General features: G+C 41.3%; 1 protein-coding gene across 3 annotated transcripts in view; it reads left to right on the forward strand.

The window, feature by feature from the left end:
* Positions 1–16,223, forward strand: part of GEMIN8 (gem nuclear organelle associated protein 8) — a 26,251-nt gene continuing 10,028 nt past the window's right edge. The window contains exons 1-4 of one of the 3 annotated variants that reach the window (XM_083825737.1): positions 1–163; positions 951–1,002; positions 4,533–4,569; positions 7,420–7,846. In XM_083825737.1, coding sequence (XP_083681863.1) covers positions 4,567–4,569; positions 7,420–7,846 — 430 coding nt within the window. In that variant the 5' untranslated portion in view covers positions 1–163; positions 951–1,002; positions 4,533–4,566. Of the gene's footprint in view, positions 164–950; positions 1,003–1,040; positions 1,609–4,532; positions 4,570–7,419; positions 7,847–16,223 lie in introns of those variants that run through there. The other 2 variants (XM_083825736.1, XM_083825738.1) reach the window with 2 other exon arrangements.

Consider the following 16,223-nt stretch of genomic DNA (forward strand, 5'->3'; position numbering starts at 1 on the left):
ATGGCGCCGCGGCACCGGCGAGGGGCCGAGCGGAAGCAGCAGGAGGAAGCCTCGCTGGCCGCGCCGCGCCGCCCTTGGCTCCGATCGCCCCGGGAGGGAGCGAGGAAGTACCGGAGGCGGCTCCCCTGGGCTCCCCTCGCAGCCGGACCCCCGGGCTGCCCGGGTGGGTGCGGGGACGGCGGTGCTGCTGCGCAGGCTGCGGCCGAAGCTTCGCCCCCGTGCCGGGGCTGCCGCGGGAGGGACGGGCTGGGAGAGAGCGATGGCGTTAGGGGGGAAACGAGCAGGTCGGGAGGGAATTAGGTTTGCTTTCAGGGCTTGGGCGCCTGGTGGGGGCGGACAAAGGGTGTTTATTGCACCCCAGATCGCTGTGTGGGGTCGGGGCTTTTCCCCTCCTTCCCTCTGCAAAATGTCGGCCTCAGGCCGGCGGCGCGGCCGGTGGGTGGGCGCCGTGCCCTGGCAGCCCCTCGGCTTCCTCGTTCGCCCTGTTCGGCATGGCCAAGGGCTGCTCTCGGTCGGGTTTTGTGGCGGGGGTGACGCTGAAAGACTGGGATCAGAGTTTGGGCTCCGCGTGTGTGAGAGCAGGAAATGGGGTTTGCGTTTAAAAGCTGTAAGGTTTCATCCTCTTCCTAGTTTACGACTAAACTGGCAAAGTCACGTGAAACAAAAGCTAACTGGGACATTGCACAGCCTTTAGCATTTCACTCTTGACCTCAGATTTTGGCCCAAATAAGTTTAGGGTTTGTATCTTGGGTCTCAGAGAATAATTACCATATTTTCAAGAACAGCATAGAATTACTCTCTTGGGCTCTGCTTGGTTAAGAAGTGCCATAATATATACCCTAAAACTTGATCAGCATGACTCAATTACAGGTGTAGTGGTTAAATGGGAGTAGCCCTTGCAGCGAACATAATTTTGCCTTACATGTAGTTTGTTTCCCTTCTGTTTGCAGAAATTATCTCTGTTGGTGTAAGGACATTGGTGTGAAGACATCATAGTGATTGGTAGGTCTTCACAGCTCAGCTGCCTTTCCTGTTTGAGCTATGATTGAATCCTGAGTGCCAGATCGAGCTTGTGTTTCCAGCCATTCACAAACAAGAATTCAGTGGAAACCATTGGGAATTTTTACTGTTTTTGAGGGAAATATTTGTACGGCCAACTGTCTTACCAATCACAGACTTATGTATTTATCGCCGTAACTAGGGCACTTTGGTATTGAAGTTAACATCATACACCAGCAATGCACAGTATTAATCTAAAGCATAGCATCAAAACACTGTTCAGACAGTTCCCCTCCTGGTGGTAATTCTGCACTAGGAATAACCATTAGAAATGAAAAATGAAGTAGGTGTTTGTGGGAAGATGCACACTACTGGTATCGTCAAATGGCTTGCTTTTCTTACTGAACTCATGGAATATTTTCCAAGAGTTTGGAGTCAGTGAGTTTGATGCACAGATTGGTGTGTAACACAGTAACTTATGAAAATTACAGCCGCAGGATCTCATGGAAACATGGGTTCAGAGAAGTGACATCTTGGCTTTAAATACCAAAAACAGTTGGGAGCTTAAAAAGTATTTGAACTGCTACTTGCAGAAATCAAGCTAAGTGGGTAAGTGTAGCTGGAAAAGTACTTCTTGTGCGCATCTTCTGTTCTTTTGAGTATCTCTTACTACCTGCTGCCAGAAACTAGCTACTGAGTAAGGGAGATCTCTGGTCTGTTTGAAGAAGGCACTTCTCACAGTCTGAAGGAACAGAAACATAAGCAGCAGGGGGCACGGGATGTGATCTGCTGTCTATCTGTTGTTTTGGGCATTTCTGATGTAAACAAATTTTGCTTTTTCAAGAAAGCTTTATATAAGTGTTTTTGTTGAAGTCTTCATGTTGAATTTATTGAAAGCTCACCTTAATTTAATAATATCTTATATTCATATTTCAATACCATGGAACAGTTTAATTAATTTCGTGCTCATCGGTGTTCTAAGTAAAGTCAAAACCTCTTTAATCCCGCATTCATAGGTCTTTTTGAGCTGTACCTGTAGCTAGCAATATGGCAGCCATGTGGCAGCACTATATCCAACACACCAGAAGATGGCTTTGCTCCCATCATATGTGTTATATTAGCAAGTCTCATAATACGACTCTATCAACTGCTGTTAACTCCAATCAAATTGAATGCTGTCATTGTTTTGATCAGATATATTTACTTTCATTAATGCATACTTGCCTGAAGAGGACAGGCATGTTTTGATTAAAGACAATACATCTGTATTTAATTATCAGTGGGGAAATATTCCAAAACTGAGAAAAGGAAGTAATAAAATTTATCAAAAAACTTTTTCATCATTAATGATCAGTATAGACAAACAGATATCTTCATCATTTTAAACTATACATTTGCTGACAAGTTTCATATGTGTAGTTGCTTTCATATTTTATTTTTTAAAGTATGAATTATAGAAGTAGAGCTATCACATTTATTTTCTGCTTGTCGTATTTCATATTTTATGTAGTTTGTTTTCAAAGACTAATTCAGCTGAAAACAAACTCATTCTTTAATTTAGGGTTGCAGCTTGCAGCACTGTTGCACTCTTTTATATTTCTAGTCATGCTTCATAAATAATTTATGAAAATAAGTAAAATTTCTGTGTTTGGCAAAGCAGGCTTTTCATATTTGGTAAACTAACAGAGTCGATTTTTTTTTTTGAGTGTTTTTATAGGTTTTTCCCTCTTTCCACCTTTCCCTTCAGAGAGCGTATGTACAAGTTGTAAAGTATAGTGAAGTATCAGACCTCACCACTTACTGCTTTAGAAAGTGTAATTACGTTAACCTCTGAACCTGATTTCTATTTTTGCTCAAGCTAGTTCAAAGAATCTTTTTGCAGTATAGGAGGAATTAGAGTGATCATGAGCATGTACCTATTTTTTCTGAAATAGAAAATGGAAGAATTGACTATCACGGGTTACAGATGTTAAGTGTGAGGAAAAGACATTTATGACCTTGGCAATGTCCAGATATGTATGGTAAAGGGACAGAAGGTACACATGTAAGTCATGAGAGTGGAGCTAAAAGTTTTGAAGAGAGGTAGCATGGGAAATGAGGTGTTTGAAATGAACAGAGGGACAGCCCACGGAGCTTATATGTAGGTGCAGGTTTTGAGTTACAAGTCACTGCAGTGTTTTACAGCGATCTCAACTCTGGGTTCTGTTCTTCCTCTTCCAAGCAGGCAGAAGGGAATACGATGAATTTACACGCTTTGGTTGCCTAATGCCTCAATCTTTTTCTTGTATCAGTCATCCCATTGATTGCAGTGGGACTGCTCATGTATGTAGAGTTTCTTGTCAGTGTGAGCAAGGGTTTATGGGTTTGAGCTTGGTGTGTACTGTGCAAAGGACAATAATTTGAGGTAGCTTCATGATTTAAATTTTCTTTCAATATAGCTCATCCTCATTCTGCTTTCATTCAGTATGGCTTGTCTTAAGAGGCAAAAAGTTGCTGTTTCAACAGGAGCATTAAATGTGAGACAGCACAACTGGTCTATGTCCTGTATTCACTTGCATTTTGAAAAATCCTAGTTTTACGCAGGTATAAATCGACAACGGTTGTAAGTAAGCACTATCTTGGCTTTGACCACGTCTTAGGGGTGGCAGTGGTGATTTAGCGTGCTGGGTCCCTGTTACCTTTCACGGGCACTGCCATAACATCAAGTTTGAATTGTGGGTAACAGTACTGGGAGAAATGTGGATGAAGCAGCTAATGTAATAAAATAATTGTCAGGTAGGGAGGTAATTTGGAATATTTCTCAGTGATTCATGCTGGGAAATCACGTTGAAAATGATTATTACAAATCCTTCCTAGTGGTTACGGAAATCTTGTTCATGCCCTTGATCTTTCCCATCCTCCCTCTGCCCTCTTTTTTTTTTCCTTTTTTTTTCTTCCCTGCCAATTGGCCCTATTCCTTTCACTTTTTCCTCACATTTGAAAATGTGATTGCAACCTGAATTGGCTTGTGTTTCGTTTATGAGAGGCAGGATCAGATGTCTGAAGAAAAAGAAAGACAGCAAAAGAAAGGACTATATGCAGTTATAAGTGCACCATAAGTTATCAGAAAATTTAGTACTTAAGTAGAGTTAAGATGGGTTTAAGCGTTTTGTGGTAACTATTTCTACAGATGTCCCTGTGCAGATGCTGCTAAAAAGCGAGAACACTGTTTCATTTAAGCTTTTGTTTGCTTGTTTGTTTGTTTTGCATTTAATTTAGAAAATAAAAGTTTAATAAAAAAAGAAAAGCATTCAGTCCCAGCATTTAGGCTGTGTTGTGGTAGAAGGGTCCCATATTCTGGGGAGGGCTTTCTAAGGAATGTTGTTTTTTTTTAACTGGCTAATAAAAAACTATGAATAAGAGACTTTGGCTAGCCACAACAGAGAAGAGATATTTAATAGCTATAGGCCAGGCTCAAGTTTAACAAAAATATATTCAGTACTTGTGACCATGCGTACTTCTATGAATTCAAAAACTGCTATTTTCTTTTCTAGTTCGCTTTGAGCACCAGAACAAACTCCGCGAGAGATGGTAAGCAGTCTATGGGTGTCTGTATGATAGCTTAGTTGTGTATTATACACAAAATGCATATAAACACTTCTATTGAACTGTCAATACAGACGTAAAAATTAGATATGAAAGTACCTAAATTGCTTTGAAATAGAATTCAGATTACAACAGTGAGCGATTTGTCTACTCCTGGTAAGAAAGACTCCAGAGACGTAACAGGAAAATAACAGAGGACTCTGATCATTTGCCTTAGATTTATAGCTTTTGTTTGCTTGAGGAAATCTCTTATTTCCATTTATTCTGCAGCTGAAAAAGCACAGACATAGAACTAAGTCAGACTTTGAAGTGTTCCTTTCCCTTTTCCACCCCACTGTAAAATATTTCTGTAATTTCTTTTTTAACAGATGGATTTTTAAAATTCAAATGTAAAAGGGGGGGGGTTTAAGGGTCACTTTCAACAAAAAAGCCACAAAAAGTATTTGGACAGGCATCAACATCACAGTTCTGTCTACATGAACTGGCTTTTTGTCTTCCTTTCCCCTAAATTAACAACTGGAGCTAGTCAGCCAGCTGGATTCCAGAGCTCTCAGTAAAGTCACCAAGGGCCTTTTTAGAAACATTTAAGAACCGGAGATAATTTTTGAGCTTTAAAAGAATATATTGTCATCTTTGAAAATATATAGAGTATGCAGCTTGACAAAAGCAGAGCTCTACGATGTTTAAAAACTGTGTTTGTTTGTTTGTTTGTTTTTAAGTAGTGTACAAAATAAAATGTTCCTGTAAGTAACATTTTACTGAAGTAATTAATTAAGTAAAAAGTAACCTGTGAATGTGTCAGACTGGACAACAGAATGTTCTCATCTGGCTGCTGAAGGATGAGGAGTAAGTGTGACATTCTTAAGCAAAATAAGAACAATAAATATATTTTTTTTTAAATTGTATATCTAGCTTTTAGGTCATTGGATGATTAAGAATGAAGAAATTCCATATGGAAGGCAGATGCTTCTGTTGCACCCACTCGTTTTAGGAATAAATCTTCTGAAATGAAGGCATTGTAGCAGAGCAATGTTAGACCAAAAGGAGAATCAGAGCTATGAAGTTTCACGTCCATGAATTGCTGCTTTCCGAGATCATTTGTCTGGGCTTTTCAATCAGATAGCTGAGCCCTTTATCCCTTCACAAATAGGGTGCAATTTTTGACCAGAAGTTACTAAGCAATGCAAGTTTGTTTTGTTGTTTTTTCTTTATGGACTCTCTTAGCAGGAGGTCTTTTGTTCTTAAAAGTACTTACCAATGACCTACAAAGGTAGCATTTATGTACCCCAGTGGAGTAATGGGCTTGACTTTGAAGGAAAGGGAAGAAAGAAGGGAAACATAGCAGGTTATTGGTTGATTTGGTGGGGTTTTTCTTGTACTAATAATTATTTCTCCAACGTGACTAGCATTTACATTATTGCCTGAGAACCAGAAAATGAAAACAAGTATAAATAAATGAAATTAACCTTGCTTTATATTGTTAGCATTAAATACAAGGTACTTCTTTGGGGTTTTGTTTGGGGTTTCTTTTCCGTTTTGTTGGGGATTTTTTTTTCCCAGAAGGTAATTCTTTTACAGCTATGGAATTGTGTCAGCGCAGATCAAGAAAACAGATTTAAAGAATATTTTCTCTCTTGTATGTCTTTTTAAAAAAGAAAAAAAATTAATAAAGGACTGTAAATGTCACATTCATTTCTGAAAACCTCTGCTAATCTTGCCATAGTTTGAGCGTTTGCCAAAACATGGTTTAATTAAAATTCTCCTGATTTAACAGGCATTCAGTTTTGCCCAGAAAAAAAGATTTTCTATTGAAATTAAATTGGGGGTGGGGGAGAATGCAGTTTGTTTTACTTGTTCTAGATGCTGGGTTATTATACGGTCTTCTTTTAATACCCTCTATTATCTCCTCATTTTGAGAGTAGGATGGCGAGGGGGGTGAAATGGCCTGTATGAAGGGGGCTTAAGGCTAGAAGGACTGTGGGGCTTTTTAGCTGCTGATGAAATATGAACAGAGTAAAACCATGTTTTTTCAGGAAAACTCAGATTAGCTGGAAGACAGGAGAAGGTGTGTTGCAATATGTTTCACTCTATAGAACTATTTTTTCCATGCACTTTATCAGTGGAACTTTGTTACCCCTTTTCGTATGTTGGTTGCTGATGAGTACAAAAGGGAGATTTACTGGCAGCTGGCAGTTGGCTAAATGCAGTCTTGTTTTTGATCAAGGCCATGATGGATATATGAACTTGGCTGAATTGCCATTTGACCTTTTCTGAGAAACTTATTTTGGCAGGCAGATGGAGGAAATATGTTACTGGATAAAATGAATGCCTTTGTTTAATATGGAGGAGTTTTAATCTCTTGTGTTTTATGTCCGCAGATTTGGGAATCAGGTGTAGGTTGTAATGCATACACCTTGGAATGATTCGGTGCTTACAACTCATGGGAGTGGTGAAAGGAGATGTGGAATATACCTACACAGCATTTTCCCTAAAAAGAACCCACTTTCACCACAGCAGTACAAACACTTTGTGGGGGGGAAACCTCCTGCATGCTACAGCTTCACTGTTGCTGATTTTTCATTGGTAGATGTGATGACTTAAAAAAAAAAAAAAATCTCTTATAAAAATAAGAAAGTGTATTGCACTAGTACTGTGGTAATACTTTTCATTTTGTTTTAGCTATAGTTTTTTTTTTTTTTTGTATAAAAAAAATGACTGATGATTAAAATGCAAACTTAGGGCTTGCTTTTACAGTTTCTCTTCTCTCAATTACTGTTTGTTTTCCTTTTTTGTGTGTGTGTGTCTCTGTGTGTCTCCCTTCTTGTGTGGATGCAGGAGGAAACTGAGCCGTGGTATTTCCAGCAAGTGTACGCCAGATACTGGAAGCACTACGACTTAGCCATGCGCTGGATGCGTAGGCACCAGAAAGCCTACAGGAAAGCCATGGAGTCCTTTTACCACCTACCATGGCCTCCTTCTGCACCTTCTCCGAGCAGCCGCTACTCAGATTGGGATGGGAATGACCCCCCGCGTGCCCACGACTATTTTTCCAGCTATAAGCCTCATGGCAGAGCTCAGCACCATAGCAGAGCTCAGCAGTACGCAGATGCCCACCCAGAGAGGGAGGATGCTGACAGGGAATCTGAAATGGAGGAGGACTCCGAGTCCGAAGGGGAGATAGAGTATGACCTGAGTAACATGGAGATCACAGAGGAACTTCGCCAGTTTTTTGCCCAGACAGAGAGACATCGGGAAGAACTGCGTAAGTCTGTGCTTGTTGTGTGTTTTCTGGTGGCCATAATGTTGAGCGATGGGTGGCTTCAGAGTTCCTGGGTTTTGTAACAATTCACAGAAACAGGCACTGCAAGTGCACAAACCAAACAGAATGAAACAGGCAAGACCGATGGTGCAGCTAAGTCCAATTCATTAGAAACAAGTCTCAAAATATGTTTGAAGGTCTTTTTTCTGTAAGATAGAGAGAACATTATGACTGCAAAGAGGAGAATAACATGTTTGTCTAGAAGACTATATTCATCTTCAGTTCCAAAGGAAAAGCTCCAGAATTTTTAAGGTTAAATCTAGTTAACGTGCTGTACGTCTGAGAGGGGAACCCAGAGGAAGTGCTTCATTACATCACTGAACCCTAGAGTAAATCTCCGTCTAGTTTATAATATGGAGCAGCCATTTTGTTTGTTCTTTTTTTGGCTAACCCAAGGGTAAAATTTCAAGACCTTTCTCTTCTCCCCCTGTATCCCTAAGGTACTCTTCATTCTGTACTATACCACAAGTGTCTATTTTGCATCTTGATCTGGAGCCAAGTTGTTAAGTAGGGGATGTAAGCCAAAGACTTAATATATTTCTCAGGTCTTGATCCTCAGAGGTATTGATTACCTTTTTTTTTTCTATCTGTGAAATCCCTAAAAATATATATATATATATAAAGGATTTTATGTTTATTGGTAGCTTACTGCATATATAAATGTTGCGGGCAAATTTATGATCTGTTTTAAAAAAGTAGTATGTTGAAATAGAAAATAGCTCAAATGAATGTTTAATAGACCTTTCTTAGTGCAGAAAAAGGGGGAAATGTTCTTAAAAAAAAATGAGTAAGAAAGGCAATGGTTGGGTGGGAGAGATAAAAATATTATTCTAAGGTCTTTGATCAGAGGGTATCCAGTGCGCTGAGACACCTCAGCTTTAGCTTCCTGCTTCCTATCGGTATGATGCACCATTTCTCCAGTTAGCAGAGGAGTGTGAGCTGAGGAACTCAGTGGCAGTGCGTGACATGCCAAACCTTTCTCATCGTGCTTTACAACAGAGAACACCGTGCCATTGCAGCAGCATTCCCTTGGTGAGGCACAGGATACTTGAAGATGCTCAGCAGTGCGCTTTCTTTGAATTTATTTTATCTTTATGGTAATGATATTTACAGGTATGTGAGTGATTAAAGTGGTGTCCTGGAAATTGGGAAATCTGGGCTCACATGCTCTTTGTCCCAAATATCCCGTATGACCTTGGCATAGCTATTTAATCCCTTCCTGACCCCTCACTGGCTGCTCTTGCTAAAAATATGATTTGGGCCTTTATGATGAGCAAGTGAATCAGGAAGAGGTTTGTGACTCCGAGTACATGTTTTGCTTTTGTTCATCTGCCAGAGGCACTTGGAGCCTTTTGGAATAATGAGGTTTCTGCTCTGTGCCGTATAGTAGCCTAGTTCTGAGTAAGTGTGACTCCAGTCTCTTCAGTGACACTATCCCAGATCATTGTCCAAAGTTGAGCAGGATCTGGCCTTTACCTACTGCATGCCTCAGCTTCGTACAATTTCAAGTTTCTTTATGGTACGATAAAGTGAGGATAATAATTGTCTGATTCTTCAAAGCCTGAAAAAGTAAACAAGTACTACATTTAATGGAAATATAAAAGTGCTACAGAACTCTTGGATGACTGGTGCTATCTAAATACTAATTTTATGAGTAATTAAAAGTACAGTATGAGCTTGTTTAGAAATAATTTTTTCTTGCATGGTGGGGAGGGAAGGAAAAAGGAAAATAAAATGCATTTTTAATTCTGTTGAAGTTTCTCAAATAACATAAGCAGCAGGCAGAGGGGGAAATCATTTCCCTCATGGTATGGAAATGAGCTGGTACAGAGACTGTTCAAGGCAGCATCACTCTATGAGGTAGTGTTGCTCGTTTTCTTGGATGCCTTCTCTGAACAAAATCAAATTTAGGGATTCATTAAGCTGCAATCCATAATGACACTATCATGTTCTATCTTTCGTGCTGTGCTGAAGAATCATTATAGTTCTGTATTGATGCTCAAGACAATTGAGATAATGCAAATACACAAGAGAAACCCACAGTTACTTAATTCCCCTCTGATAGCTTTTCATTTTAATCCTGAACTGTATGTCTTGGGCAGTCTCAGCCCTTTAGGAGCAGATATGCAGAGAAACTTGAGCACTATGAACTAATGACTGAAATGTAGGTGTCCATCTCCGGGAGAGCCATCTGTAAGGCTGAGGTAAGAGTTTTACTGGGCATGTCAAAGGAGAATACCAGTAGTGACCCTGATGATCAGGTGGAGTATAAGGCAGCTGTTAGGGAGCATTAGGGGAAGGCGGTGTCTCAAGTTCTCTTTCTCTGGTGTAAATAAGGGGCTCCAGGTGGAGTTCATAGCCTTTGACCTCTGCACCTTGACGTGCACTTGGGAGCAGACACCAGGCTTGCTCTTCCTTTGAAATGAGTGCTATGCATGAGTTCGATACATGCATATGGGCAGCTCGGTAAAGTGTGAGTGAAGAGCAATGGGACAAATAGAAAGGGGGTTTTGGCACATAAGGAAGGGGATACTGGTGCAAAGGGTGGAAGGTTGATTTGACTTTGTGAAGGATGACCGCCACTGGTCTGATGTTTTGCAAGCCCTGCAAAATTATGAAATTTTCTTGTATGTGTGATGAGAGCTTTGATGTACCAAGTTAGATGCAGCTGGTCTCACACATGATCCATATCTCAGCAGTGTGTAGAAGAGTAATCGAATGGATTAAAATGAATCTTAGCTGATGTCAGACTCTCACTTCCAGTGCCTGTTAAAGAGTCTGCTGGAGGTAACAGTGATCACAGACATCAGAGGACAGTATCTTACAAACTTTGTTTAGAAGATGTAAGTAGGTCTGAGGTGTAGGCAGGAAAGTCGTGTATGTCTGAATGGTGAAATACTAACACTAATGAAATACTGGTGAAATGGTGAAATACTTAACACTAATGGCAAAAAGAAAAGTTTCAAAGAGAAGAAAGCCATCACGTCAGACTAGACAAAAAGGAGAACTTCAGGTTCATTTCATTTTTCAGGACCTACTGCAAACTTGGAGAATTTAGGAGTGTGCATATTTAGCAGGTTTTTTTTTTTGTTGTTTTCCCAAGTGGGCATTTGCAGTCATTGGCTGGCTGACTTGCACAGTAAAGTCTTCGAAACTGGCAGACTCTTAAGTCTTACTGCATGATTTAACACTTATGGGTATGGTTATTCACAAACAACTTTTTTTTTTTTTTCGTCTTGGAAATCATATCAAATCTTCATAGCTTTTATGTAATGTGGTGCAATCAAGTCATGTGTTCCTGGAAAGCCCCAAATTTATTGTGAACAGAGTTTTGCTGAGGCAGTATGAGCTCAGACTTTTTAATGCTCTACAGATTTGTCTCATATTCTAGATATTCTGTATGTTTGGTTAAAGCCCCTTACAGGCAGTTTTAATTTCTTTCCACTTCAGCTGTTTACCTTCATATGCCATCATAATCACCTGTTGTATCTACTTTTTAGGGGGTTTTGTTGTCAGGCTAGTCTGTTCTGGTTCTTCATCTAACTGGTAATCCTAGTACTCCGTGCTTCTGGGGGATGTTTTTAGTAGCATTTAGGTCTTCACTAAGGCTGCTGAAAATCATGAAGTCATTTCACTGAGTTATCGCGCCTGTCAGACCTAGATAGTGTACTTAAATCTCCAAGCATTAAAGATATTAAAAATATAGAGGATTGAATACAGTAAGTTGTCTTTTTATATTTGCAAGATCTAAAAGGACAAAAACCAAGAAAGGAAGATTCACAAGCCAACCAATTCAGTAAGTTGTCTAATTGCATGTACTTTATTTATTGCGCTTCCAAATTTAGCCTTTGAAGCATAGTTTGTCTTTATGCAGTTTTCCTTTGTTCCCTTTTTACATACAAGAGAAGATGACTGCTCTAATTGAGCAAATACAGCATTACGAGTACATTGGGAACCATTCTGTAGCAGTCAACAGGCAGTAAGACAGTGTCCTTTATTTAAAAACAAAGCAAAGGAAAGTACTGTCATGTCAATTCATTACTGTAGCATAATGGTCTGTCAATTGTTAATGCGATGACTTTTTTTTTCCATTAAAGCCTCTATTTGTATTGCCCACACATACCCTCCAGCTGTTCCCAAAATAATGTTGTCTCAACTTAAAATTTTCATGCCAGGGGAAAACCTTTTTGAAAAAAATGAAAGGAAATGGTGAATGAATATGTTTGTTTCAAATCTGCGATTTGTAGATTTTTTTTTCCCCTTGGGTTTCTTTTCCTCTGAAAGATGACAGTTGCCACTGCCTCTCCTGTGAAGAGGGAGTAATGGAATTTTCCATGTTTTTAAACTTGTCTGAGTAATACCAGAACCATGAAGTTTCTGGTTTTGTTTAAAGCCTTTGTACTTCTTTGGGAAATACGGACTTTCATGCAGGTTGTTTGTCACCATGCTTTTTTGCTTTCACTTTTGGAAAATGCTTCTCCTTGTTCTTCATCTGCCTTTTGCTCCATCAGGCTCTAGTTCTTACTCTTGTTGACCAGCATCTTTTTTCCTGCTTCTCTCCTACCCGAGACTACCAAAGCAGCGTGGATGGTGACCTCATAAATGTTGTCTGCTCAACTTCCTTGGCTTGGTCATCACACAAACTTTTACCGCTATCTTCATCATCTGCATTGCTGAGGTTTCCAAGAAAATTGTGAAAGAAGAGTGCTCTCTGCAACGTGTACGGGTGCTTGTGAGGTGCTTTTGAGGCATGTTCTTCCATCAACTGAAAGAGAAATGTGGAAGGCTCTCCCTTTGTGCCATATCTCTGCTCTTAATGATCAAACCTTTTATGCTGTAGCTTTGGAATTGTCTCAAGTGTACATGCTACATCCAGCGTAGAAGTTGTATTATTTGGTACTGGAAGGCAACAGCAGAAAAATGCCTCCTTAGCACAGAAACAAGGAAAACTTCATCTATTTTCACCACTTTAATATTGAAAAGTAATGCGTATTTGCAAAAAAAAAAAAAAAAAAAGAGGCTCTGAATTGCATTTGCAGAGGCTAGACAGAGTTGGGCATAGCTTTATATCTGTTTAATAAGGGACGAGAGTATCTTTTCACTAAGAGCATCATTTGGGGAACACAGCTATTCCTAGGGTATGTGATAGTCAAGGAAATGTCCTTGGACCTTGGGTGCTGCAGACCGCGTCTGCGCTCCCACACGTGGGGCTGGGGCTGGGGCTGGAGCCCTCCAGCCCTGTTGGCCGGTGGCTGTACGGGGCTCAGTTCTGCCCAAGCACGCTGTGGATTGCTGGGGCTGGAGTTGCAGCAGGCTTATAGCTAGCAGCATGGGAGAAGCAGCTCACCTGGTTCAGTGTAGTTGCACTGCAGACATCGTTTTAAGAGGAAGGCGGAGGTGTCAACCGTCTCCGTTTCCTCTTGGATTTGATAGAAATGAATGCTTCAGTAGCTGTCTTAATATGAAAATACGTATTAAACTTTGGAAATCCGTGTTTGAAAATCTCACCCTTTATTTGTCTAATGTGTTCCAATTAATACAGCGGACATGGTACATAACCTCAGGTGGCTTGTTGAGAGGTTCAGTTTGTTCATGTTTATAAGGGAGTTTGAGTACCTCAGGAGGAAGTAAGTGGAAGCCTTAGGTGGCAAAGAACCACCAGGCAGACCCCAGGGCTGAGGGGCTCTGTGTGGAACGAGGAATCCCTCCCCGGTCTTCTAAGAGGCAAAATAACTCAGAGACGGTTGTTGTAGGAGGCTGCCTCACATGGGAACGGCTTGGTGGGGGAACACACAGGCTCTGCTTAAACTGGGAGCTGGTGCTGGCAATCTTCTGCAGGCAGCTCTGCCTGCCTGCTTGTCCCCTTAGCATCTGCAGCTGTGCTGCATGGCTCCCCCGGTCTTCTCTCGGTTCTTTGGCCCTGCAGGGGGTCTGTGAATGCAGCTGCTGTGGAAAAGAGCAGGTGAGACCATGCCGACAGCTCTAGGGAAAAGCGGTATAAAATGCTCTCTGTGCTAATCGCCGGTCTCAGGCAGTCTGTCATCACAGCTTATGCACTTTTCTATTGCCCCTGAAATTCATGGATTACTGGTTCCGTCGAGGTGCCGCGTGCAGCATTTCTGGATCTCTGAATGGTTTTACTTAGGCAAGAGCTCAGACTCTGTTCTCTGGTAATGAATCTGAATTGATCCAGCATGATGCTCACAGCCCTGTAAGAGGACAGTGATGGTGCAGGCTATGAATTAAACGTTTTCTAACACAGCCTTTTTTTGTGTCTGCCTGGGGGGCTGTTGCTGTAGCATGAACTTTTAAAGTTTCAGGGTGTACAGCACTGGAGTGAACGTGAAAAGCACTGTCACGGACCAAGATGGAAATGAATGTAACCATGGTGTGTGTTTTCTATGCTCTTTACCTACAAAATCTGCTCAGAGTCTACAGCAGAGCATGGCAGCAGTACATCCCAAGCACTCAAAATTTTTGGTCTCCATGTTACAAAACAAACCTCTTGGGCAGATTTGCTTGGAGATACATGACTTAGTCCTGCCAATTTTAATGTGGTGTTGTTAATGCCAAAGCTTCAGAGGCACCATTTCCTTTTCAACATCTCTCACTTTTCCTCAGTTTTAGCAGAAACGTCCAGATGAAATTCTTGTTCGTCGTCATCAGGGGATTGTGGGTGCTGCATGGACAGAAACTGGGAGTTCAGAGACTTCCTTCTGCCTGGCTCTTTTCAAAACTCACCTCTTTGCATGCTCAAAATCGAGTGAGAGAGACAGACAGAGGCTGTTAGGCTACCAGTCTCAGACTTCGGTGGCCTTTACAGACTTCTGTCATGACCTCAGACCTGTCATTTGGGACTGGATCCACAAAAGCTTTCAAAGTGGATGGAATTTAGAATCGTATCCAAAATCATCTTGCTTTTCCAACCATGCCTTCAAGAAAAAAATTCATATCCAAAGGACGAGGTATCCTAAGCTCCCTTGTGCAAGGGACTTTGTTGCTCTACCCAGTGGTAGGGTTGAGCACCTCCGACAGCTTGCCACGTGGTCTTCTGTGAAGCCGGTTCCAAGGAATCTAAATCACCTTCTGCTCCAGGAATTTGTCTCCAGAGTCCCTTTTTCAGATTTGGGTCTGTTATACAGGAAAGGTTTGTATGTCAACACACCCAGAAAGAGTTTTTCTGCAACTGTATGAAGTGCTCGGTATGGATTGGTCCAGCTGTTCATCAGTGTTACAATTATTTGCCTCCGAAGTACGTAAACCTGTTTATCCAGGTATCAGAGATTTTCCCCTGATATTTTCAAGGATGTATGTCTCAAGCTGTCAAAACACTGCTCCGCTGTATGCTGAAATCATGGGAGCAATGTAAAATGAAGAATAAATCTTAAATGGATATTTGTACTGAAATAAATAACGTGGGTGCTGTACTGATGATTGCTGTTGTTTGCATTTAGCTGGATAAGAATCTCTTGGGCTTAATTTCACTTGTAGTTGCTGAAGTGGTGGTTGGTGCTCTAAAAAAATGAGCTCACACGGAAATTAGAAACTTTGCCAAGGAATGTAGGTCTCCAGAGAGCATGTTGGACATTGACTTTGATATGGCTATTCAATTAAAATAAAGCCAAAACTGTTGTGATCTCATTCCGCACAAACCTTGCAGAACACCTTCATTTCTAGGAGCTTTGCGATTTCTGATGCGATTGCTGAGTAGAAGGGCTGTGGAAAACTTGCCCTCAGATTAATCGGTTGTCGTTGCTTTGGGATTTTTGGCCAGTGGTATGATGAGAAAGAGCCTGAGAAATTGCAGAAGAGTCCGGATCATGAGGTGGCATCACAGGTGATGTGTTGGTGGCAGAGGTGTTGAGGTGGCAGTCAGCAGGGCATCTGGCTGGCTTTGGTGGAGTACAGGGAGAAGTACCTGCTTTTTTCTGGTCTTCCCATTTCTCGGTAGGTAAATCTGGTGATCTGTCATTAACTGCATTCCCTGTTTTACATTCCTCCCTTGGCATCAGCTGCTGGCCTCTGTTGAGGGCAGGCTCTTGGGCTAGATGGGCTCTCCTTAGCCATGAGAGTCTCATGGCTCTCCTTAGTGAAATCTTCTCTTCATTAAGTCACTTCAACACTTCTTTCACATGCAATTTGCCCACTGAAGTCACAGAGGGGAGGCGCGGAGCTCCCACTTGCCAAGTGTTAACGGGAACCTCCTGAAAGCCACGGCGGCCTTTGGAAAGGAGGCAGTGCGTGGGCTTCAGCAAGGGACTCTCCATTTGTGCCTAGTGTCAAACATCCCCCTTCTGCAGAAGGCACACATCTGCAGGTT

Source organism: Anser anser (assembly GCF_964211835.1).
Source record: "Anser anser genome assembly, chromosome: 1".
NCBI classification, from domain to species: domain Eukaryota; kingdom Metazoa; phylum Chordata; class Aves; order Anseriformes; family Anatidae; genus Anser; species Anser anser.